The 27,334-nt window shown below is 45.7% G+C and overlaps 1 protein-coding gene across 1 annotated transcript in view; it reads right to left on the reverse strand.

Moving 5' to 3' along the window:
• Positions 1–27,334, reverse strand: part of ATP10A (ATPase phospholipid transporting 10A (putative)) — a 1,364,682-nt gene that overhangs the window by 307,047 nt on the left and 1,030,301 nt on the right. The window contains exon 10 of the mRNA XM_069636588.1: positions 18,309–18,867. Coding sequence (XP_069492689.1) covers positions 18,309–18,867 — 559 coding nt within the window. The remainder of the gene's footprint in view (positions 1–18,308; positions 18,868–27,334) is intronic.

Here is a 27,334-nt window from a genome sequence, read left to right on the forward strand (position 1 = left end):
CAAAGGCTTCAGGGTTTCTATTTTTGTGGTCTCAGAGCAAAAGCGACAATGATCATCACTCATATTCCTATGAAACAGGATCTCTTTAGTATGTCACAAATTAAATCTTATTCTCATATACAGTGATCTTAATTTAGGGTCCGGAAATTTGATTCCATATTGTTCAGCTTCATTTAATTTTTTCAAAGCAAAAGGCTGCACCTCAAATAATTTGAGGAGCCAACATCTCTCCCTTGTCTGAATCCAATGCTGCAACCAGAGTTTGCCCTTCACCTTATTTGGGTTCGTAATCAGAGTGTCCCTATTTGATGGAAGATCTTCTTAGCACTCTCTCTCCACATTGCGATTTCAACATGGTTTGTAGGGAGGACATATTTAGCCAAGACTTAAGATTGATGGCGCATTTGCGGCCATTATATACTTCCTATAAAGGGTAACCACCTTCCAGCAATATATCGCATACAGAGAAGTCAGGCCCATTTTGTGCCATATTAAACATATAGAAAAACCCTGCGGCAAACCCAGGATAGCTCTCCATTCACTATCTTATGTTTTTAATTTGAAAGGTGCACCATTATTTATACCATAATAAGATTTTTCAGGTGACCCTACACTCAAAATGGCGAAATTCTCATGGTGTACACCCTGCTTTTGGATGCATAGCTTATCTTAGCAATCTTTCTTGCTTCTCGGATGGGAAATGACCATACAGAATCATGCACTTTCATGGGTATCTAGCGAGAAATCTTCAGAAAGATCCAATATGTGGGTGAACTGGCTGGATGGGGAAGAGGGGCCATCTGGTCCCAATACACATTTCCAACCCCAGAGAGGTCAGTTTTGCTGGGCGCGCTAGCTGTTCAGCATTAGTCAGCTACTCACAAGTTTGAATGTTGCAGGTCCTTGATTGGTGGGTGAGAGTTCCACAGCCCAGGAACGTTATACATAAGAGCATTTTGAGACGTCAACCACTGGAGGCAAGTATCTATTAATGAAGGATGAAGAGAGGGATATCGGAGGACAGCTACTGAAACCAGCATTGGCCAAGCCAGCCACTAAGTAGCAAAGCTTTGCCTTCTATAAGGAAGGCATGGTAGCAACAGTAAGACAGACACAAGCGACAACAGTTCAAGGGTGTTTATTGTACTTCAATTGGGTTCGAAAAACACCTATCTAATCCTAAATCTAAAGATGTGAGCAAGCTACGACTATCAAATAATAATGATGCAGTCCTAGTGGTGTCTTGTCAAAATAAAAGGGCCTATACTAATAAATTTATAGTCAAGAAATGATAGATCAGGATATTCAAGCCCTTGGCTTCCATCCTCCACGTTTACAGCACGGGATAAGGCGGCACACTCTAGCATAGCACAGTCTATGGCTTCTCTAGCATGAGGGTGCAGTTCAAGACTCCAACATCATGACCTTCTGTGACAAAGTCTCTATGCCGTTCAAAGTCTCTTCTTTCAAAGGGCTCGATGAAATAAACAAATAATAAAGTTCCCTTTCTTTCAGGATTCTCTTATGCACACTTTTCTGAAGTGAGTTACTGTTCACCTCGGATCCCCATCTGCCGGGCTCAGATCCACTTTGTGTTAAAGTTCTTATTTTTCGCATCTACACAGATTTCTTAGGAATGTCCAATTTGTCGGGTGATTCACGGATCACCGGATACATTCTAACATAAAATGTCCAATCAGTCTCCCTCTGCTGGGCTCAGACCAATTTATCTATCGTAACACAAACTTGCTTTAACACAAAGCTTTCAATTGATGCCCCTTCATCGGGCTCGGACCACCTTTATCTACTTTGTCATCAACTTTCTTTACTGTATCAACATCAAAGACTTTCGATTGTGCACAGGATTTAGGGTGACCCATTGCAGGACCACTTTGATTCATAATCCTTTGCCACTCTTTCACTTTTGTCAACTCTCAGCTGAACACCTTACAGAGACCTTTGACTGAGCATGCACGCGGTGCCGGACCACTCGGTCAAAGGTATCATATCTGGGTTTCAAAGTTCAATCACCCATCTGCAGTTCAACTTTACTCATGTTGGTTATCTTACGCGTTTCATACAATGATGGTTCCAGCGCTCGTCATACAATGTTGGCCCATGCAATTGTGGATTCAACACAGAGCGGTCTTGCATCTTTCTCCCCAGCTCAGCGGCTGTGTTTCACTAACGCTGCTTCATTTTTGGAGCCAAGGATAGTAATAGGGCAGCTGGCGAATCTCCTTGCCTTGATTATCCATGCGGGAGGGCCCCAGGTACCTCCAACACCCAGTGCAGGATTTCTCAGCCTGGTTTCTTGGTCTTACACTTTCTTTTCTCGAGGCTTCATAAAAGTAACATTCCTTGTTGAAAGTCAATGGAACTTCCCTCCTTCAGATCCCTTTAGTTTCACTGTCTTTCTCCTCATGTTCAACTGCCATCTTGGAACTGTTTCCTCGTGTGCTTTGCCTCACGCTCGGAGTGTGCTCTCATGCTCCGCTTTTTATCCGTGTGGGGAAGTGTAATGGAAGTCAGGAGTGTGTGATGGTCAGTAATTGCCTGTACCTGGCAGACCATCATATTAGGAAACGTCAGTCATACGGCTCAGCATTAGTCCATTTTCTTTCATAGGGGGCTGTCCATGAGAAAGTGTTTGTATTGTGAAGATGGGGGGGGGGGGTTGAGTTCCTAAGTACCCTACATGGTAGCATGGTGTAAAGATGTTACCTGGAAGGGGATACCGCATCTCAACATCCGGTGTCCCACTCCCCGAAGACCCCTCACCCAGGAAATCCTCCCGCACTGGTCCACCCCCAGGAACAGGATCCAAAAGCGATGGCCACCTGGATGACAGATCCCTGGGGACTAGTGGGTGAGAAACCTTCTGGTTTCTCACACTTCTCATTAACAGAGGAGACCAGGAAGTGTTGTATCTCTCCCTTTGGATAACTAGTCTGGTGACCTGCTCTGCTGTACTTTCAGACCCTGAAGACTCGATGGAACTGCAACTGGCCTGCATTCTCAGGGGGCAAGACTGCCACTAAGGCTGGATGCTAGCTAGAGACACTTTGCATACATCTTTGCATGGTGGCGACATCACCACCTTGCTAAAGCTACTCTTTACAACAGAGAGAGGCATGTCTGGAACAGAGTTTAAATTTCCTCCTGCCCAGTGCTTGCTGATCCTGTCTGGGTTCACTGCAAAGTTTACTATCTTCTGATGCTCCCGTGGGTCCTCTTGCATCATGTGAAGCTAGGTCGTGCTGCCTTCACCCCATCCTGGGGTCCCTTGTGCTGTCTGACATTACCGTTGAAGATGCCTCATACCTGCAATCAGTGACCCTCCTGCTACATATTCAATGGTGAACCCAAAGATCCTCTGTTGCATGGAGTTGTTGTTTGTTCAATTCAAAGTCCAGGAGGCTGGCTTGCTATATATGTCCTAAAGCCTCTCTTCTCAATATCGGAAACCATTAGATGTGAAGGTCTCCTCAGCCGATATCCCTGCCTAGCTGGTGAGGCGCAGGCATAGGTTTCCAGTAAATTATCTGCATGACACCTAGGACGGGTACCCTGCACTTTTCATTATACAAAAACATGCATCTGTTATTTCACACATTTTTGCCACAACTCTATAGGCATTTACTTTTAATCTATTTTCGAACCATTGAGAAACCTATTGTTTCTTTGGTCAAGCCAGACAAGACATAGTAGTACTTTTTGTACCGCCTAAATTGACCTGCAAAACTATGGCTACCTACCGCTAACACTGCTAAACATTGCTGTAGGGCAGGACTTCAGCTTCTAAAGTTTAAACAGTTAATATTAACATAGTGGGTAAGTTCTCAGATTGTGGAATGTATCTGTGTGGATATTATTTGGCTTAGTTTGCAGTTTCTTGAGTGTACTTTCACTGTGCATTTGTTTATACATCTGCATGGACGCTCTAGTACTTCATCTTGTATGCTGTTACTTGCACTATCCACCAAACCCTTGATCTTCTAACTCCGAGCCTTAAGCTCAGCGTTGTTACCCAGTGAGTTTGGTTAGAACCTTGTGTAACAAATCAACTAGGTTGGCGTCCCTGTCCCCTACAACAGTAGTGGTTCTGAACAAACCCAACAGCCACCACTCTTACTCTAATCTCAACCTTCTGTCATTTCAAAGGAAACTAAAAACAGGGGTTTGGCTCATGTGTAGTCGGTCTCGCCTACTTAATTTTTATGTTTGATTATGTACTGTATTACATAATTATTTGATTATGTATTTGTTTTATGTTTTTATTGTGCAGCTCTCGGTCACATCAGTGCAATGTTTGCTGTAAATCTATGTTGCACTGTAACTCATGCCACTTAGCCAACTAGAGAAAAAGTCACACATTGAGCGTGATCTAAATTATCCTACTTACGCACTCAATCTAATCCTGAACAAACAAGGCTTTTTCGTATAGTGTTATAAAGAGATTGTGGTGCAGTCCTTCCGTCTGCCATTTCTCAATCAATCGTAAAAGGAACATAACCCAGGATTATTACTCAGTTGAAAACACATTTGTTATTGTATCTTCCAATCTTTAAACGTGTCGACTGATTTTTCCCTCATTTGAATGTGAAGGCTGCTATACACATCTCCCCATCTCTCCCAACCGCAGGCCTTAAGCAATCCCTTGCATTTCAATGTTGCTGATGAAATATGCTGTGTAGGCATGTATGACTTGGTACATATTTTTACCTTCGCAAGATAATTTGCTTTTTCGTGTGACAGGAGGTTTAATCATGCATATCTATCTATTTGGATTCCACTGCTCAGCAGGGTCCACAAAAACATTTTGATCCATCAATTTAAAACGTCTCATCTTCATGTCTGAAAACTGAAATGCCTTTTTATATAATAGTTAGACAGCAGAAAATGTATCTTTTGAAACAAGTGGAAATCAATAAGGCTGCCTGGCAACATTGTATTTATTTTGTTGAAAGAGATATGGGTACAGGCTGGATGATGCAAACTTCTGTAGCATGAAAAGAGGGGGTGCAGGCAAAGCGGAATGTGGATGAGTGCATGAAGTAGATCGAATGTGACAATCATCTATGAAACAGGATCCAGTGAAAATGTTGCCAACAAAAATGTAGTCAGTGAAAAAATCATTGTGAAAATGACTTTGCAGTGAAAAAGTCACCAAGCAAAAAGTAGTCCTACAATGCAGCTGGAAAGTAGACAAAAATGCAGTGCTGCTAGGGTAATTTTTAGGGTTAAGGAGGGATTTGTGGGCTTCTGCATTAGGGTAGTGTTAGCGTTGCAGTTAGGGTAAGGTTAGGATTGGAGTAAGGGTTTGGTTTAGTGCAAGAGCTATGGAAGTTGTGGCGAGCTGGAGATGGGGTTGGAGATGCGTTCACTGTTCATTTTCTGTTTATGGCGTTACGGTTTGAGCCACATGCAATTAAAATGCTTTCGCAGGATGAAGGGTTAGTATTAGGTAGGGGGTCTAATCAGAATTAGGGCAAAGGTTACGAATGGAGTTAGGGTGATTGTGGAGGTGTTATTACAGTTTAGGGTTAGAGCCTTGTTCTTGTATGTATTTTAAAATAGCTTATTTGGCGGCCTTATTCCTTGCAACATTGCCACACTTTGCATTACTTATATCGAATTAAATATTTTCTCAACATATTTTTTTCAAAATAATTTGAGAGTATGTTGAATATGAATGTTTTGTGAGAAAAATGATTGAGCAAATGCTCTTGACAAATGATCAGGTTATTGCCTCCTGGTGTTGCACTTTGCAGCACTGCTTGAAAGAATTGCTTGAAGCCTGAAACCTGATGCAACTTTGTCTAAAAACAGATGATGTCGTATTCATTTTGAAAATCTAGCGAAGACTACACACTGTATGCACCTTTTATTATATCAATCATTTATATGTCCAATTGGGGTATGGAAAATTAAGTGTTACTCACCGAAGTGACTGGCGTACTTCTAGTCCATAGTCCCCTTTCCTCCATTCTGTATGGGCGTCCCTCGTGAGGGACAGGAACGGAACCCTTTTTCACCAGAAAAAACACTTTCCATTTAAATTTGTATGCACGCTCCCTTAACCGCGCCCACCGATGCCACACCTCAGTTCCCTTTGATGCGTCAGCTGTGTTTTGTTGAACAACCTTGCTGCTCTTCTTTTAGGGGGAGGGCTGGTGGGACTTATGGAGGAAAGGGGACTATGGACTAGGAGTACGCTAGTCACTCCGGTGACTAACACTTAAATACTACTACATTCTGTCTCCTTTCCTCCATCCTGTATGGGCGATTACCACTGACACAACTGCCCTGGGGAAGAGAGCTCCCCCTCTTAAACTGCAAGATTATGCAGGACTGCTTGGCTGAATGCTGCGTCAGCCCTGGCAATGGTATCCAGGCAGTAAAGTTTGCAAAAGGCTGATGGATTTGACCATGTCGCCGCTCTGCTAATCACCTGCCATGGCATATGGCGCTGAAAAGCGACCGCCGCTGCCTTGGCCCTGATGGCATTCGTATGCATGCCACTTGGTGGATCCTTGGACTGCACCTTGTATGCTTCCTAGATCGCTGCGGTCATTCATCTGGCTATGGAAGCTTTGGATGCCTGCTGATCCAGCTTTGAGCTGCCGAATGTGACAAACAAGGCGTTCGTCTTGCGGAATCCATGCCCAGATAGAAATGTAATGCTCTTTTGACATGTAGGCAGTGAATAGTCTTTTCTGGCTCTTCCTTGAGTTCTGGGAAGAAAGTGTGGAGCACAATCTCCTAATTAAGATGGAAAGAGGAAACCACCTTCGGAAGGAACTTTGGGTGCGTATGGAGCACAACTTTGTCCCGATGAAACCTAGTATAGGGTTCAGAGGCCACAAGGGCCTGTATCTCGCTGACCCTGCGCGCTGACCTGATTCCGACTAGGAGCGCTGTCTTTAGAGTAACCAGCTTGATATTCACAGTGACCATGGGCTTGAAAGGTTTGTGCACTAGGGCACTGTGCACAATGTTAAGATCCCAGATCAGGTGCAGGCGCTTAACTGGAGGGTACAGTCTGGTCAGACCTGCCAAATGCCTTTTTATGACCCGATTGGCCGAAGAGAAAGTACATTTGTTCCTGCATGAGCCAATAGCCGCAATGTAAGTCTGGCAGGTGTCAAGTGGGCCGATTAGGATAAGACCCGGTCCAGCGTGCAAGCCAGCGGATACACACCATTTTCCTTAGACCATAAGCAGAACCTGGTCCATTTGCTTTGCACTGCTTTCGTGTAGATAGACCTCTTGCTCCCTGTATGATTTGCAGTTTGTCTCGAGATAGTTGGCGATGTTCAAACCTGCTCAGGTACCAGGCTGCTAGGGTTAGCCTCTCCGGATAGGGGTGCAGGACTGTCCCCCCTTGCTGCGGCAAAAAAACTGCCCTTCCTAAGCGAGAGGGGCATTTCCGGCTGGCTGACATCTAACAAAAGTCAGAGAACCATGGCCTTGCAGGCCACCAAGGTGCTATGAGGATGAGGCGCAAACGCTGGGATTGCCTCATCTTGCTCATTATCTTGTGCATGAGCACTGTGGGTGGCAATGCATACACCCACATCCCGTCCCAGTGTATCTGAAGCGCACCCCTGAGGGAGGCGCGCCCACTCTCGACCCAGGACACGTACTGTTGACGAGTCCGGTTGCTCTCTGTTGCAAACAGGTCTATGTCCGGGCGACCCCATTTGTTGAAAACTTCTCGGATTGGACACTCCTGGCAGATGGATTGCTGAGAGCCATACTTCCTGAACAATTTCCCACTCCCAGATGTCTAAGGCTCACCAACAGAGCGGAAGGAATATGGTGCCCCCTGCTTGTTCAGGTAATACATGCAGGTAGAGTTGTCCATTTGGATACACACTGTGCTGCCCTTCATCACTGCAAGGAAAGACTTAAGTGCGAGCCAGATGGCCATCAATTCTAGCGAGTTGATGGGATTCTGCTGTACAGTTTGGAGGGTGGCACCCCATCCCTGGAGAGAGGAGTCTGTTGTAATTTTATGTTGTATTGGGGGGAGCCGAAACGGCCTGCCCTGCATGAGGTCCCACCTTCTGAGGTCCCACTGCAGGTGGGAGGGAATGGGGACCAGTGCCCCCTGATGACTTGGTTCCTGGTCCCAGGAAGCTGCAAAATGCAGCTGCAGGCTCTTCATTCTGAGCCTAGTCTAGGGGATGGCAGGGAGGCACGCCACTAGCACACCCAGCATGTGTTGGTACCATCATGCCATTGTTACGCCGTTGTTACTGTTCTGCTGATAAAATAAGCGACCGAGCAAGCAGAAACAGGACACAGCCAAGGAAGAAGAGGGAGCAGCAAAATTCCAGCTAGCAAGACAGTGAACCACCTGCCGAAATGTAGGCTAAAATACTCATAATTATCGACGAGAAGGCTTCATTTTGTGGTTTCAACACACGTGACCTAGACAGAGAAGATGGTTCCCAGAAAACCAGAGGAAATAAGATACAAGTTTTGCCTATGTTTCGTTAACTGACTGCACTCTCACAGGCTTAGGTGATCGGAGAGTAGCAACATTAGAGAACACTTCACTGCTCCATGTTCCTTCCCACCACCTCGAAGAGGTACATGCAGTCTGAGAACTGCCTGGGCTCCCAGGGTTAGGGGTACACTCTGTCCAATCCAAATTCACCTTCAGCATGGGGGATATAATTTGTTGCAAGGGCTAATGTTCTTTCAACGACCCTGCAACATTGTGGATGGGTGCCGTTAGAGGTGGTCTTAGTGCTCCTAGGAGAAGTCACTGGACATGGCAAACCAATACCTAAACTAACCTATGTATTTTCTATATGTAGCTTGCCCAAACATACCAATCCGCATAGCTGATAGATTTCCAGGATAGAACCTGTGTTTTTGAGGTCATCTCGCAACAAAAGCAGTTGACACAGGCTTAGAAGCTGAAAGCTCTGCGTGAACCTTCGCTGAGACCTCCGTTCTTCTGGCTGGAAGTTTTTGATGGGCCAAAGTGTACTCCGCTTTGATCTGGGGTGACTGTCAGAGGAGCCTGGCCACACTGTACAATAGGAGTGAGCAGAAATGGAAGGGCTCTTGGACATGCTACCAGAAGTGGTGACAGTGACACATCAGTGTCTTCCTACACATTGGTGCCGAAGGGAGACTGAACACCTTAACATTACACCTGCTTTTTGTAGCTCTGCTGCATATCTGACAAAGGATGTGTGTTCAAGATATTTAAAGAAGTACCAATGTCAATGCTTTTTAATGTTTTGGGCTACCATGTTCGATGGCTTAGTTGTTAAGAAACCAAGCACTTTTCAGTGGAGGGCTAAAAGTTATTCCGGATTCATGGAAAAAAGCAACACTGATTCGATATTCAAGAGGGGCAATAGGAAGGATATGATATATGATATGATAAGGCATTTAAAACGCGCCTATACAAAAAAATACTGCCCTATTGCTCTTCTTGATATCATAGTTAAGATCTTCAACTCACTGTTGCTAAATCAGCTGTCTAAGAGGGCAGTAAAATAATATGGACCAGTTTCACACTGGATTTGTAAAGGGTCTGGGGACCAACCCTAATATTGCTATCTTGTCGATACTAAAAGGGCGTGCCCTGGAAGGCAGGGCAAAGATTTATATTGCCTTTGTAGACCTAGTGGCTGCCGTTGACAGATTTAAACTATGGGGGGAAACTGGACCAATGGAACTGTCCATTGGACTTAATTGAACAGCTTCAGTGCCTCCATACGGGAACATCATTGAGGGCAAGGTTGAACAGGGAGGGATTGTTGTCAGAGGAAATTCCAACGTACAGAGGCCTGAAGCAGGGCTGTCCTCTTGCTCTAGCCTTGTTCAACCTTTTTGTGGCTAATATTGGAATTATGTATACAATAGGCCACACCCTTTATATTTTGTTGTTGAGGGATCTGTGATGTAGCAGGGAGATATCAATGTATTAAGCACGAATCGCATACTACCCCATTCTCCTCTTCCTTGTGGCTAGAGACCATAAATTGCTACTATATACTGATGAGTACATTCACGCATAGTCAGAAAACAGTCCCAGACCCTGGTGTCTTTTTCATCCAAAATGTTCGCCAATTTATTCACATAAAACAACCTCCACGAAAGAGGTGTCTATCTAAAATATATAACAAAATGACATGCATACTTCTATTTCATCAATCAAGGGTTAGTGTAGCAAGAAATCTTAGCAAATTGCAGATGTTCAAATAGTTCACAAGCATCTATTGTCAGAGAAGACGGAAAATAAAAAGAGAAAGTGAACACTGAACTCCGATTTCCCTCATCATCCAGGACAGTATCTCTATACAATAATTTTTCTATTATGGTTTCCTCATGTGCTTTACCATCCTGCTGTCCTTTGTGTCAATCTCATCTCTCAATCTCTGTGGGATTTTCAATGTCCAATATCCCTGCTGTTTATTTCTCAAAAGGACATACAAATAGTATTATGTCAACGCTCTGCTTTTCAGCCTTTTATTCCAAGGAGGACCCCATCCTAGATAAGGTTTCCCGTTTCTTTCCAGAAGGCCTTAGTCAGGACCGAAAATTAATTATTCTTTCGCTGGTGGTAACACTTCTAACCCAAATGTTGCCCAGATAACCCGAAAGATCAGACAAAGACACCAAGACTTAGGACCCATACTAGTGTGTATTGACACTTTCTATTACACTTGAGCTAAATAGTTTTCCCACTGACCTTTTTCAGTAGGCTTGACAGGGAAGTCATTTTCTTAATTTCCGCTTTCACAGTCAGCGAACACTTCCTTTACAAAAGACCAACCATTGAATGCATTAACTTCATGAGTTTAGGAAGATACCCACTATTTTTCTAGGTACACGAATGCCATTGTTTCAATAAATGCTTGGAAAACTGCAGACTATACCTTTATACTGTCGGATACTATCTGCAATGCATATACCTCCTTCAATGCAGTGCTGCAGAAAGGCAGGTGCACGTTTACTCAATCACCAACCATCCCGCGTGGTCTATACCTGTGGGCACAACCACCTTTGTAAGAACCTATTTTAATTCTTTAATAAAACTAAAAACACTAATACAATGGTACCATGTTCTTTTATGTATTAAACTACTGGAAAAACGGTGGGGTGGGCGCGCTCAACCTCCATATATGTCTCCTTTCATGGCTTCCCAATCTGTGGCTTTGTGTACCAGCATTTCTTTTTATGATGTAAACATGTGACTACATGTCCTTTCTTTCATTCATGCCCAACAGACAGAAAGACTCTGCCACACAAAAACGTGGCAACGACGTATGGTAAAAGGATAATGATCACTACGTCTTGCACACTGCACGATCGAAAGATTCTGTTGTTTTTGGAATCCATATGCTTTTGCGTGTGATGAGAAAGGAGAAAGGACTACTAGAGAACCTGACTCAGCCAGGCATGTCACATCTAGCGGCCGTTCCAAGAACAGGCAATCTCTTCGAAAGAACTTTTTTCTTGATTCAGCATCAGCGCTATGAAAACGGGCATTTCACATAAAGACCTCAATTGGATCCTGCTCGCCGCATAGTCACACATGTTTAATATATTTCCCCCTGTCGCATATAGGTAAGACAAAAAGTTTAAACAAAAAACAGCCTAACTGAAAGCTGACTCAGTCAGGTATGTCAGCGTGGTGTGCCCATTACTGGACCAGTCATTACTGTCCACACTGTAACTGCAGCATTAGGGTGTCCTTTTCCTTCTTCAGCCTAGCCGAATACCTCTAATGTTAGGCATATGGCACACCCAACTTAAATGAGCCATCAACATACGGCCACAACTGTATTGCCGCCTACATGTGAGATTCCATATGGTCAACATGCCATTCACCCAGGTTGATTGACAATAAAACGTCACTAAAGAGAAACAATGTATCTATGGTCATATATTTCATCCGGCATTCATAGATATATGTTGTGTTGCTGTCCTCTTATTGGATGGACATGTCATTTGGGCTGCTGTTGCAAGAAGATAAGGCGGCACATACTGTGCGCAGGGACATCAATGATCCCTTATCTGTATACATATACACATTTTCTTATTTGTGGAGCTTTACTTTTACACAATAAAAAACCATTAGTGAAGTTTTTTAACAAAAAAACAACATTTCTGGATTCACCTGCCCCATTATGTACAAGGGGCTTACAAACTAAAGAATGTACAGGTGTGTCATTCCTCAACAGCTTCGTTTGGCACATTATCAATCGGTTTCCCTCAGAGACTGGTCAGGTGTCAATTTTTTTTTTTTCCCCATTCCATATTGCATCTAAACCGATAATATCAAAATATGTCTTGTAACTTAGAACATTCTATACTCGTGTTTAGGCCATCTCCTACACCGTCTAGCTTCTGTATCCACTTCTGTTCTACTTTTCTGAGTGCCAGGTCTCTGGCTCCTCCTCTAGTTGTGTCTTTTACCATCTATATCACAAACCAGAGTAGGTCTGTGTGGCTGCGTTTCTTTTTGACATAGTGCTCAACGAGCGGTTTGTCTAACACTTTATTTTTTAGGCAGGGCCTGTGTTCACAGATCTGCTAGCGTACTTCCCTCTTTGTCTTGCCTATGTACAATAGACCGCAAGGGCACTTGACTCCCATCGTATATTTTTCAGGGCAATCGTTCTCATATTGTTGGTTAGTTCACATACTGAGCAGTGGCCACATTTAAAGTGTCCCAATACCGGTGGCAGACCCCATAAATTAGTCTGTTTCTCATTCTTTTTTGTCTGTTCTTCAAATGTGTATATTAACATTTGTTTTAGGTTCTAAAGGTGAACCTAGGTTTCATTAGACTGAAATCTGGTGTGTTGACTAAAGGGCAATTCCTGAGAATACATTTCTTCACGGCATTGCTGATGGGCCTATAGGTCGTTACACAGGTAATTCTTTCCCGAGTTGGTTTCATTTTCTTCTTGAGGCACACTTCTCACTGTGTATTTTCTGCTCTTTTCTTTGCATTCCTGACCAATCTGCATGGGTAACCTCTGTGGTCCAGGCGCCCACACAATTCTTCCGCATGTACCTCATATTGCTCTAACATCTAACTATTTCCCCTTATGAGCACAAACTGACCATAAGGTAGGTTAGTTCTTAAATTAACCGGATGGTAGCTTTCAAAATGGAGCAGGGTGTTTGTGCCCGTTGATTTTCGGAACAGTGCTGTCTCCAATCTTCCTCCTGCACTTTTCCTTACTGTCAAGTCCAGAAAAGGTAGGGCATCCATATCATACACCATAGTAAACTTCGGGTGTGGGTCCTGGTTATTGAGCCAGATCTTGAATTTCTCCAATTCCTCTATGATACCACTCCAGATTGAGAAAACATTGATGTATCAATGCCTGTTCTTTGTGAATACATTGAAAGGGTTGCTGTTAAATATGAACAATGTCTCAAAACTGTCCATGTACACGTTTTCGATATCTGGTGCGTGTGATGAATTGCTTTCTGTGATGGATTGCCTAGTAATTGCATAAAGGTTTGTAATAAGCCAAATGTTACACATAAATACAAAAATCAATGCCAGTATGCTTACTCTTGATGCCGTCAGATAACTATGCCTGTTGTAATCTGTGTTCACATTGTATATCAAAGAGTTAATTCCAAAACGGGCTGGCACATCCTTGCGTTTTTACAAGGTTTATAAATGGGAGTACTAGTTCATTCAGAACATTGTAACATGTTACTTACAGAGCTGCCAAATAGCAAAAGCTGTGGTACAAAGTCTTTTGACAAAAAATTAAAGTTACTCACTGTAGTGACTAGAGTACTCATAGTCCATTTCCTCCATCCATGTGGGCGTCCCTCAACATGGGGACGATACTGGAGCCTTTGGCAGCGAAAAATTGAGCTTTCCCCTTTAAATTTAGCACAGGGCGAAGCCTCGGGCCAACGCCCCACAGAGACCCTGCTCTCCAGCATCTCACCTCAGTCCCCTTTGAACACATCGGATGCTTAGATACCTGGCTACTCTTAGGTCGCCCAGCGACAACAGGAGGAAGCAGGGGACCCGATCTAACAAAGATGAGGAGAGGATGGTAGATGCGAAGGAAGACAAAGACGGATGCCCGTGGACACTACGGATAGGATCCATGGGCTGTTGAAGACGCTTCCAGGTGTCCTGGAAGAGAGCCAAACAAACCCACAGCCGAGCTGTGTTCCCGACCTTGACGTCACAGTTTCTTTGTGTCAGAGGAGGCGTAGCAGAAAAACCTGTGTGAGGTCCTCCGTTGCTTCTTCCTATTGTCGCTGGGCGACCTGTCCGGTCTCTGCGTACCTTGGTACCCTTGAAGCCGGAGAAAGCACAGGGTTTAAATTCAGTCCTGCCCTGAGACTGAGAGAAGGATTTCTGCCCTGGCTTTGTCAGGATGACCAAGGACTTGGCAGTTTGAGTGGAGGTTTTCTTCTTTGCCAACTCGTCATCAGTTGACGAATGAAAAAGGTCCATGCCCTCGAATGGCAGATTCAGGATCCACACCTGCACGTCAGAAGAAAAAAGTGGCATGCATCCATGGCGTTGTCCTCATCTTGGCACTAAGGCACAGACCTCTGCTGGCTGTGTCGATGTGGGAGACCGAAGACTCCATGAGGTCCTGCGCAATGGCCCAGGCATCCACCAGACTGGCCTTGAAGGCGGCTTGCCTTTCCAAAGGGAAGTCATGCAGAAATTCCCTGAGCTCCCGCCACAGCTTCTTTTTACCACAGCCAAGAAGGCATCGGCCTTATCGCAGATGCAGTCCTGCCAAGGCATAACAGCATTTGCCCCAAGACTCAAGTATCTTGGAAAGACAACTGGAGGTGGTGCCCGTGGAGGAAGATGACAAAGCCGATGTTTTATTATATAATGAGACGACAGCCACCACTGAAGAATGAAGCTGCGGGTGGGAGGCCAGGAGGATTGTCTCCCCGTCCGCCAGCCTGAACCTTCTGTCCAGCTTTTTGTTCATCTGCCCAGTGGCCATAGGCATCTACCAGACCTTCCTTGCCACCTGCAGGACATCCTTCTGGAGAGAGATGCCAGACCGAATCGTGGTGTGCTTGCCCAAAACCTCTCCTAGCACTCCCGAATCCTGACGGGCTTCCTCGGCAGAGGGACCCCCAAGTACTCCACCAGGCCCTGAAGGCAGTCATGAAAGGCCTTAACGGATGCTATCGTGGGAGTCGCCCCCCCACACCCCTTTTTACAGACTCAGGGGAGTCTAGGCCCTGGGACTCATGTGTCAAAGGGGTCACCCCCAAGTCCAGAGCTGAAGACTAGCCCAAAGGCTGGTGAGGGGGAGGCATTGGTGGTACGGGATGAGAAGGGGTCTGAAAAACCGGCAGGGCCAGGACCGGGGAGGGACCCGCACTGGAACTGGCAGCGCAGGAGGACTATATCCTTCAGGAGCCAGGTCATCTCAGGGGGCCGCATGAGGAGAAGGAAACACTCGTCCCCCGAGGCACTGAGTCTCCGCTCCTGGTCAAAGTGCCTGAGGCATGTAGCCATAAGGCTGCGATGGGTAGAGGTACCCCTGAGGAGACCAGATGCCTGTACCATACAACCCACTGCTGCTTTCCAGAGGGAAGGGGACTGGGATCTTCCTGCAAAGTCCATTCAACGGTCGAGAACATGGGCGGGCCCGGAGCCAAATCCAAGATGGGCACCAGCCTGGCAGGCTCCGCCACGTGCCTCTCTGCCATCTTGAAGTCTTGACTGAAGACCTTGGATCAAGCTCCAGTAGGCTGGGCGCCCTCGGCACCTGTGCTGGTAGTCATGCTGGATCGTGCCGAGGACTGACTCTGAGGTGGCACCAGACAATTCCTTAACCCTTGGGGCCGAAGAAGAGTATTGCCCTGTCAAGCACTGCCCGTTAGGGCCCGGAGCCCTTCAGCTTCAGAGCTGCTAGCCTCGACGGCTTCAGGTCTGCATCCGGAAGACCCTTGTGCCCCTTGGCTTGGGAGCCGGTAGCCTTAGATGCCTCGGGCCTGCCAGAACCTGAATCCGAGAACCCCCTATCCGTGGGAACCCCAGTGAAGGAGTCGCCACGCTGAGGAGCCATGCTGAACAGAGGCCCCTACCTTGTCTTCACAAGCGGTCCTGGAGACAAAGTCCTTAAGAGGGGGCTGAGGCAAAGTGTGGAAGATCTCCCTCCACTGTAATAGATTCTTCAATGCCCTGTGACCAAGACTGCTGCAAGCCGAACATGCGTCCCAGCAGTGGTCAGGCCCCAGGCACTCAAGACAGAGTGCATGGGGCTTTGAGGCCGGGAACGAGCGGTCACATGAGGCATGATGCATGAATCCTCCTGCAGCCGGCATACGCCAGGGGAGGCGAGGCACCAATGGAAGTTTAAACAAGATTGAAAAACAAAAACAGGGAGCAAGCTGAAAGTTAAAGTCTCTGCGCTGGCTGCCAGGTCAGACATCATCTGTGCGGAAAAAGGGACTGAGGTGGCAGAGGGCTGGGCCTCGGCGGGGTGTACCCACGCCCGAGGCTGTGCCCCGGTGCACTATAATACATTTAAAAGCGGAAGCTTAATTTGTCGCTACCAAACGTTGCAGTACCGTCCCCATGTTGGGGGGACACCCACAAGGATGGAGGAAAAGGGACGGGACGTACCAGTAGGATACGTTATTTTACTCCCTCCAATAATACATTAAGGATACCAATGATTATTTGTTGGAGGTGCTTTTGTTTAACTAGGTCACATTTACTAGAATTTTCTGTAAATTTGTGGCTTTAAATCCATTGATTAAGCAGAAATTATGGTTGAATGACTGGAATTTTGGTGTCCGGTCATTTGGTCGAAAATAAATGGTCGAATGACCATTTGATCGAATCAAAATGGTCGAAAAAAAAGGTCAAATTTATTTATTTATATTTTTTTTTTAGTTTTGGTTGCTTAAAAAATATTTTTTATTAAAGAATATGGGAACCCCCCCATAAAATAAAAAACTAAAAAAATTCGACCTTTTTTTTTCTCGACCATTTTACATCGATCAAATGGTCATTCGACCATTTGGTTTTCGACCAAATGACTGGTAACCCTGGATTTTACCACTTACAGATTGCTCTCAATATAGATTATATTATCAGGACATTAAAATTGAAAAATCGTTAAATACAGTACCTAGATATTTACTAAAATGTCCAAATCTGTACTACAGGAATACGTTTTTAAGATTTAGGTTGAATTTATTTACAACTAATGAGATTATTGAAGCTAGATCATAGATTGACAGAAACGGCAGACATTCCAGAATTTGCACAAGTGGACTAATTGAGACACTTGAGCATGTTCTGGTAAATTGTACAGGATTGATTAAATTAAGACAATAGTTTTTTGAGAAATCTTTACTAGCATGTATAAACACTATGCCATATGATTGGTAGTTAAAGTTGCTAGGTGCTGCTCAGGTGGGTATGGTTGATGCTATAATTAGATTCTCAGATAATGTGTTTTATATTGGCATATTACTGTGCGTCATTTAGGAAATTTGCAGTTTTAATTGGTTATTTGAGTGGTTGTTTATGAAATTTTACTAAATTAAGTTTGTTCTTCTATATGCTACGTAATTATCTGTTGTGAAAGGTTTGATGAACCAAACAAAAAAATAGTTTAAAAAGAAAATCTGCTATCGCCATCGAAATAGCCCCCCAAGTGTAAACGTATGCTCTACAAATACATCTGTTATACAGGATGAGCAGAAAGACTAGACCTAGGACTAAAGCAAAGGATCCACACAATACACACCACACAATGTTCACTCTAGGCTTCCAAAGGAACTTAAAATAATTATGTGTCTCGCTCACTATTTGTGTTGTTCACAAAACACTGACTATTTAAGAATTATCACACTTGGCAGATACAAACATTTAATCCAGAAACGGCAGATACGAACATTTAATCTAGAAACATGCAAAACACTGAACAAAGTGCCACAATTACAACAGGACAATATTGGGTTCTGGAAGGAGCTAACAACCAGACACTGACAACAATCACTTGGCAACTAGGATGGAACGCACATCGAGGGATTGCATAAACATTGGACTATCTTTTGTATTTCATTCATGTTATTGCACTCTACTTGCTTTCGCACTCCCCTCTTTTTTTCCGAATTCCCCCACTCATCTTTTGGCATCAGTCATGACCTGTGATCACTATAAGGGGCCCAGAAAGTTATATTCTTCAAACACTGTTGAAAATTTTAATTTGACTTCACAAACAGCATAACTTCTCTAAAACAGACTGCAAAGGTGGTGTCAATTAAGGAAAGAGTGCAAAATACAGTACCTGTGGAACAGGGTTCAAGTAGATCCATGATGACCGTATCTGCACCTTTACTATAAACCACTATTTCATCTGTAAGTGGATGTCGCACTACCACTGACATTCTCTTCCTGACAGAGTCAAAGCCCAGTATGTGTAAGAGTTCGAAGGTTAACCTTCCCAGATGAGGCAGCTCTATTGTTACTTGGTCAGGAAGTCTGCCAACCAGTGAGCAACGATAGGCCCTGGCAGCGTACACCAGAGCGGCTTCATCAGGGCTCTCTGCCTCATAACGGAGTTCTCCATCTTCACATGGAACACATGGTGCTTGTCCATCTTGCTGAGGTCTAAACCCATTATTATTCATCTGGGGAGAATGGGACCGTTTTTCATCGAGTTTGAATAAGGCTCCCTCGGTGGAACTTGACGAAAGAAGGCTTGACCCAATTCGGAGAGTTGATTTACTGGTAGCCAGGCTTGATGAGCTACTGCTGTTAGATCCAGCTAAACGACTGGGTGTGAACCTTCGGATGAAGTCTTCGATCGTCTTCACCGGGGACTTCAGCTCAAATCGGACTCTAACCTTAAACAAAAATGGAATTCACATGAACAAGCCTGCATCTTCAAAGATAAACATCAAAGTAAAAAAAATATAAACATCAATACACGTAGTTAAAGAATGTACCTTAAACTTTAAAAATAGGATATTGTGGTACAAATGTTTCTACTGTGCACATCCGTTTCACTGAACCAAATTACTAAGTGGTCATTTACAACATGGTCATTAACTTTGTTGATGTAAAATAGATAGATATATTATTTCAAGATTATTCGACAAACATCATACAACGTTTCCAATATATACATGCAAATAATACAAAGGTGCATACTTAAGATCAAAACATGTAAAATAAAAATGAATGCTCAATTGCCAATCAATAGAACAAATGAGAATTGCCCAAGGTTACAACAATCACGTAGTGCGAAAATTCCCATAAAATTACAGCCGTGAGAATTATAAGGCCAGACATTTATCCTATCAATAAAGTTTTAGACTATAAAGTACACATTTGATCAAACATCCTCAATTAAGGAAGCAACACATTTCCCCGCATTCGCCACAATCTATAATGAAACAAACTGTGAAGGATATGTTCCTATTCTCAGATAGCTATTATGATAATTATTTACTGAAATCATATATAGGTCGACATTGTATAATACCACACACAAATAGGATAATTGTTAACAGCGTGGGTGTCAGCAGGTACATGGGAATATAAGGAGTCTATAAATGCAGGGGAAGTTGAAACAACAAGAACCTATTTTTATGCTCCAACCCCCTTCAAATCCAAAGAAGCGGTAAAGGTTAATGGAATACAAGCTTATGCATTGGTAGATTCAGACTTGCTGTACTCTGAGGACTTACAAATTAGGAGACCAGTAAGGATAGCATGTGTACACAACCGTTATCCTTAATATTAGGGGCGAGAACATCCTAATGATATCGGTCATAGTCCCAGGACTTCCTGAAAAAGTAAAAATCGGTACAGATTTTCCATATTTTATTGACTTAACAGAGAAACTAAATGAAGCTTCTTCCCCTTAGATACCTGGGAAGAAAATTATTTCATAATGGAACCAACCATTTGTGATTGGAAAATGGTCATGAGCCGCATCCGTCAAGAAGACCTTTCTACTGAAACCCAGCCAGTAATACTAGATGGGGAAGCCAATTTCATTAGGGGGAAGAAGGGTATGTGACGAGTAACAGGGTCTCGTCACTTCTCGCTAGGGGGAAGGCCTTGCCTGTGATGCTAGGGAGGCGAGGCCGCTACCCAAGAGTCCCCCAGGGGGTGGTGGAAAGCAGGACCTTGCAGGAAAAGACTCACAGGATCAGGATTCCTGTTCTGTGAAGAAACTCCGTATCCCCTTTTCCCTTCGGACCAAGTCCTTATCAGAAATCCATGATAACACTACTGTTTGTTATGGTAATGTCTCCTTCGCCTTTGATTCATGAATTAATATGATGATAGGAAGAAGAGCCAAAGAAGCCTGCACAGTAATAACATGTTGCTTTACCATAGTACTTAGAAGAGTTGGCCCCAAGGAGGCATAAATATTATCTCAACAATAGTAAAGACGGACTTTGAATTTACACTAATAAGGATCCAGCCTCAGGAATAAAGAGCAAGAAAGGACTGGGAAATAGAGCGAGCAGCCAGTGTGAAGCCAGCCCAGTTGGGGACGTACGAACCTGGGAACATGAAGCTGCAAGAACGTGGATAACGAGTGGCAAAGACTGCCAAGAACGGTCGGCAGAGCACTGCAGAGGAAGCCAATATCCTGACCAGTAGGAGAGCATGAAAGAAGCCATCGGTGGTGTGACCTCAGGGAGGTTGACCGTAGGGTCCTGGAAAAGTGCCAGAGCTGTGTGGCCCAATTTTCTGCCGAGCCGCAAGGTTAAAGCAGGGAGAAGAGTGAAGGAAGCAGGAAGTGCTGAAGCAATGCGAGTCAGCCCATCAACCCAGGAAGAACAGGCGACACATGCATGAACACAACAGGTAATAGGAGTAGCGGGAGAACAGTTAGGGGCTTGGGGCAGCTCAAGAGATGAGAACTTAATGAGTAATCTCCCTCAACACAGTAGTGACACAGAGAACCAAGAGTCAAGATAGCGTTGGGAGTACTCTCCCTTAGTCTTAGCAGTGAGATCCAAAGATCTAAGAGTCAAGCGTTCATCAGGAGGAAACTCCATCATCACAATGGTAATCCAAGTAAGATTCAAGAGAATACTAGACAACAAGAGCTGTCTGGAAGTAATCTTCATAGTGTCATAAAACAGTGATGAATTGCTGGAACGGTAAAGCTAACTTTCGGGAGAACTTGGAAAGGAGATAAGAGACTTTTGAGGATTATTGCAAAAGACTATCCTAAAACAGCCCTCACGGCGTACAAGGTGCGTCAGGGGAAGGGCGTTATTCTCCCGGTACTATTTTCATGTGGATGCTGAACCCTTTTGCAGATTAGTCGAAGGGTTAAAATAGGTTTTTGGACAGAGGACGGACACTTTTTATTTGGACAAACATCCTGATAACAAGCACCCGAGTCAATATTTGTTTAGTTAGGGTTAACCCTTTATAGATAGGGAGAGGTAGGCTATAGAGCAAAGTTATTTTCTTTATTTCTTGAATATAACTTTGTTGAAACATGCCACATCTTTTTCCGGCTCCTTACTCCACCACACCACAAAACATACATACATGCAAACACACAAACAGATAGTTGTAAACATGAAGAACCCTCTATGCTACGACCAGTTCATAGTCAGTGCCTGGTTAGCATTTTAGCCGGAAACGTCAACACTTCAAAGCATCTATAAAAAAAAGTTGATGGAGCAGACTTGGGAATGTTACTTAAGAGAATTCGGGAGACAAGTATATTCCTAATGAATGGCTTTCCGTATGTGTAGAGAATAGTCATAGATAATGAAAAAAATTGAATACCGAAAGCCAAAAATGTTGAATATCAAGTGCTCTCCCACCAAATAAGCAGGGGTAAACATTTTAAGTGGCAAGCAATTAGCCAATCATAAAAAAACACTTGCCAACACAATTTTCACAATCACATAACACCATTTCTTACTCCAAGTCAATTATCACTCACCAATGCCTAGTGGAAAGTGCAATTTTGTAGTCTGGAAACATGGATTTATCACCAGGCCCTTTGATCACCATAGCGTCCACTGAAAGGGTCCTTGATAAGTACTGTATTCAGTATGCACCAGAGGAACAGCTGATAGGCCACTGGATAATTTGCCCAGATACCTGGGCAGAAATCTTGAACCACGTTCACTTTGTGATTTAGTTCATATTGTTAGGCTTAAGCCGAAGGCCTACCAATAAATACTATTATTGAGAAAGCAGATTAATAGTATGTTAGGATTAAAAGTTTTCAAGTGCAAAAGGTAACCAGGCAAAAGTAAAAACTTTCCATTGAGCAAGGACAAACACAAAAAAATAAAAGTTCAGTTGGTGGGTACAATAATCTAATCCAAAATGGAAAGCACCAGCTCTTCACTTGCTTGCCCACCCTCTGTTGAGGGCTGCACATTCAATAACCTTATAATCAGAAAATTACACCCTACCCAAAAGGGAAGCTAAACATCTCTTAAGGTAAGTACCATAACAGAGCAGTGAGGCTTAACTCAAGGAAGGTGAAGTAGGCCGATACAAAAAGGTACAATTAGTGCACACACGCGTGCGCGCACACAAACGCACACACACACATCTACTTGTTAAATAAGTAAACATAACACAGTATAAATACTTGGTGCAGTTATAAAAAAAGCTCATTGTCATGAAAGTAGCAACGTGCCTCTATACTATGCTCTAGGCCCACTATCTACTGACAGGCACATCACACATTGAAACGAGGGGCGGGAAGGGAACTACACATTATAGCATTTATAATAGTCAAAAATGATCTCACCAGCCAACCCTAACAAATTCACAGTATTTCTAGACCTCCAGGACATAGTATTGGAAAAATACACATGTGCGCCTCGTGGTCAAGGTAAGGTGTAGAGGAGGTTGGGGGCATTTCAAAACCACAGCAAGGGTCCACCAATAGACAAGAGACTAGACTAATAACACCAACACTACATTTCAAGAGGAAACTAAATACAGTGTCACTTGTAAAGGCTACAATGAAACCAGGCAAGCCTTTTGCAGAAGAGGAAGGCAAAATTTTGAAAAAATAAAATAACATATGAGCAAGCTAAAATTCTAGTGGTTTGTCTAAAATGTACTGGAACCTCACTGGATGCAGGAAAAACATCAAGGGGCAGGTAAATTCCCACAAAGTAAATTTGCAGAGTTTGGGATGAGTACAATGTTAACCATATAAGTCAACAGAGGAAGGTTAGTAGGAAATCTGTGCATATGTGGAAAAGGCAGGCAAGTCCTAGTTCTTAGGTGCGAATTTGGTGAAAAATCATGGCAGGCAGAACAAAAGGAGACCCCAACGAAGAGCTACAGGGACAAGCGTCAGAACCAGCATCCCCAGAAAAAGATGCAGTGCAACGGAATGAGCCCAAATGGAAACGGAACAAGTTACTTACCTGTAACTGTTGTTCTCCAGCATGGGTCTGGCATGGATTCACATGCTCATGAATATTCCCGGTCGTCAGGCTGGGAATTCTCGGTAAAGAAAAAATAAGTATCAGTTTAGTTTCTGATCTGTCTTTTCTTAGTAGTAACCAATCACTGGTCTCTGGGTCATACTGCCCCCAGCCAATGACTGCCCTCTCCCTAAGCCCCGCCCCTGGCAGCCATCCTCAGATTTAGTAGCACGTAAAGTGGCAGTATGACCAAGTGAAGAGCCACAGAGGAGTAGGAGGGAGGGTTTGCATGTGAATCCATGCCAGACCCATGCTGGAGAACAACAGTTGCAGGTAAGTAACTTGTTCCTTCTCCAGCATGTGGTCTGGCATGGATTCACATGCTCATGAATATAAGAATACATAGCAGTACACACATGCACAACCACGGGGGTGGCAAGGCTCAACATTAAGCATTACATAAACTCAACATTAAGCAACTCTTACCTCCTCACCAGGCCCACCTTCAGGCGAACAGGTTGCGCAGCACTGCTTGGCTGACTCTGGACTCCTCCCTGGAATCCCGGTCAATGCAGTAGAATTTCGTGAAGGTGTGCGTCAACCTCCACATAGCAGCCCTGCAGATGTCCAGCAGGGGCACACCAGACAAGAACGCCGTAGTAGCAGCGATCGCTCTGGTCGAATGGGCTCTCGGACGGCCGGGCAAAAAGGTCTGTTTGCCAACCGATGACAGTGCATGATGCAGCCGGAGAGCCATCTGGAAATGGAAGCCTTCCAGAGGGCCTTCCCTTGACTCACAGGTCCAAAGTTCACAAAAAGCTGCGATGTCTTCCGAAAACTCCTTGTACGATCCACGTAGAACTTCAGCGCTATAGCTACATCCAGTGATTGCAAAGTCCTCTCGGCCGGCGACGTAGGCGACAGGAAGAAAACTGGCAACACCAAGGCCTCGTTGAGGTGGAAGTCCGACGACACCTTGGGCATGAAGGAGGGGTGCATCCTCAGCACCACCCTCGTCTCGTGGAAAGTCAAGTATGGAGGTTTGCAGGATAGGGCCTGGATCTCTCCTACTCATCGTGCGGAGGTGATGGCCACAAGGATCGCTGTTTTCCACGACAGAAATTTCAACAGTGCCGAATTCAGAGGCTTGAATGGCGGCCCCATGAGCCCGGTCAGCACCACTTTGAGCTCCCACGCCGGCGGGAACGATCGGAACAGTCCCTTCATATATTCCTTCACCAGGCGATGAGACCACAGGGATGACCGTCCCGTAGTTCTGGTGTAACTGGAAATCGCTGCAAGGTGGATCTTGATGGAAACGTGAGCTAGTCCCTCCTTGGCCAGCGATAGCAGGTACGGCAGCACTTGAGGGGCCGTAATTCGCAGAGGGTTAATCTTCTGTGCATGGCACCAGACAGAGAACCTCTTCCACTTGTGTCCGTAGCACTTTAGAGTTGAGGACGCCCTGGCCTTTGCAAGCACCTCCTTGCAGTCCGCCGGGATATCGTATCCTCCAAACTCTAGTGCTGCAGGAGCCAGGCCTGCAAGTTCAGCGACTCCGGGTCGTGATGGAGGATGGCGCCTCCTTCCCTGGAGAGAAGATCTGCGTCCGTCGACAGTCTGACTGGGTGGGGGGGGGGCGCTGACAAGTCCAGAAGGTCCAGGACCCAGATCTGTCTTGGCCACGCCGGTGCGACGGGATAATCCTGCACCGGGACCTCTTGAGTTGGTTGATGAGTCGGAGCAGCAACGGCAACGGAGGAAACGCATACAGGAACCGTCCCAGGGGAATGAGAAAGCATTGCCCATGCTCCTCGGCTTGGGAAACCTGCTGGTGAACCTCTGGCACTTGGAGTTCGTCGCCGTCGCAAACAGGTCGATCTGGGGTATGCCCCATCGTTGGAAAAGTCGATCCACTTGATCCTGACGCAGCTCCCACTCGTGGCACGAGCGCATCTCCCAGCTGAGTGAGTCGGCGATGACGTTCTTTGTTCCTGCTAGATGGAAGGGCACCAGAAACATCCCCTGGGCGACGGCCCAGTGCCACAGATCCTGGGCCTCCTTGGACAGGGCTGGGGATCTGGTGCCTCCCTGCTTCCGTATGTAGAACATTGTGGTAGTGTTGTCAGTGAAGAGCCTCACCACCCTGCCCTTGAGGGACGGGAGAAACGACCTGATGGCCCAGAATACTGCTCAGAGTTCCAGGATGTTGATGTGGAGTGACCTCTCCTCCGGGAGCCAAAGGCCTCTCACGTGCAGATCTCCGGTGTGCGCTCCTCAACCCTCCAGGGAGGCATCTGTCGTCACCGTCTCCTGATGTACCAGGGTCTGAAAGTCCTTGCCCACCGCGAGATGCACGCGAGTGCCCCACCATCGAATCCCTTGGCGGAAAACCTTGTTGAGCGGGATCCTGTCTTCGAAGCTGCCGTGGCTTGTATCCAACGGGATGCGAGGAACTCTTGTAGAGGACGCATCCGTAGCCTGCACAGGCGCACCAGGTAGATGCATGAGCACATCATTCTGAGCAGGGACTTGATGGATCTCACCCTGGCCACGCCCGTGGCCAGCAGGCGCTGCACCTTGCCCAAGATGGCCTTCATCCTCTCCTCCGACGGCGAGGCCAATCGCGCCACTGTATTGAGCTTGGCTCCCAGAAACAGTGCGACCTGCGACAGGACCAGGTGGGATTTCGCATAGTTGATGGAGAAGCCCAGATCCGTGAGAAGTTGGACGGTCTCCGATGTGTGTTTGACGGCGAGTTCTCTTGTCCTTGCACGGATGAGCTAATCGTCCAGGTAGGGGTAGATGTGGATCCCCGCAGGTGCAGCCGCGCCGCCACTGGTGCGAGGCACTTGGTAAACACCCTGGGTGCCGACTTCACCCCGAATGGCAGGGCCTTTAGAATGGCGATGTGGGAGTAAGCATCCTCCAAGTCCAGCGACGATAGGAAGTCGCCCTCCTCCAGTTGTCCCAGCACGTGCTGTACGGTGACCATCCTGAACTTTTGTGCCTTGATGTATTTGTTTAGCCGCCGCAGGTCTAGGATGGGGCGCCAACCGCCTGTCTTCTTTCTGACGAGGAAGTAAATTGAGTATACTCCGGAGCCCCGGAGCCTCTTCGGGACGAGCTTGATGGCACCCTTCTTGAGCATTGCCCTTACTTCTAACAGCAGTTGAGGGACGTGATTTTCCTTCCTCGCCACGGGAGGAATGTGGGGGCACTTTCTTTGAAATTCGAGAGTGTGCCCGTGGGCCAGGGCATCCTGCACCCAACGGTCGGTGGAGATGGACTCCCACACGCTGATGAATTTCGTCAGCAGGCCTCCCACCGGGGTGCTCTGGCGGGGGCACGATGCTACGGCCAGTTCAGTCCTGCTTGGAGCTGGCCTTGCTGACAATGAGATCCTCCTGACTTGCCGCGTCCTCGGTAGGCCTCCTGCGATGAGGAGCGGGCCGCCTGGCGGTACGTCGAGGAGCCGCCGCCGGATCCCTTGGAAGCACCCTGTCTGCCTCCAGCGTTCCGAAAGGGCAGCCGTCGTTGCTGCAACACTCCCAAGGCCCGAGCCGTCTCAGTGTCGGTCTTGATGGCCTGAAGTAACTCATCCACTGCTTTTCCAAACAGGTTTTTCCCGTCGAAGGGCATGTCCAAAACTCTGGTTTGCACGTCCTGGCGGAAATCAGTTGCCTTGAGCCATCCCCATCGTCGTAGGCAAACACTGCTGCCCAACTGGCGGAATCTGGCGTCAGCGATATCAGTGGCCACCGTTATGGCATGGTCCGACGCCACCTCACCTTCCTGTAGGATCTCCAGGGCCTCCGACCTCTTGTCGTCCGGTAGGAAGTCCAGCAGGGGAGCGATCTTGTACCATAGCTCCCTCTCATAGCGGGCCACAATCGCTAGGGCGTTAGCCACCTTAATTGTTGTCGCT

This window comes from Ambystoma mexicanum, chromosome 7p (assembly GCF_040938575.1).
Source record: "Ambystoma mexicanum isolate Mex_15411 chromosome 7p, UKY_AmexF1_1, whole genome shotgun sequence".
NCBI classification, from domain to species: domain Eukaryota; kingdom Metazoa; phylum Chordata; class Amphibia; order Caudata; family Ambystomatidae; genus Ambystoma; species Ambystoma mexicanum.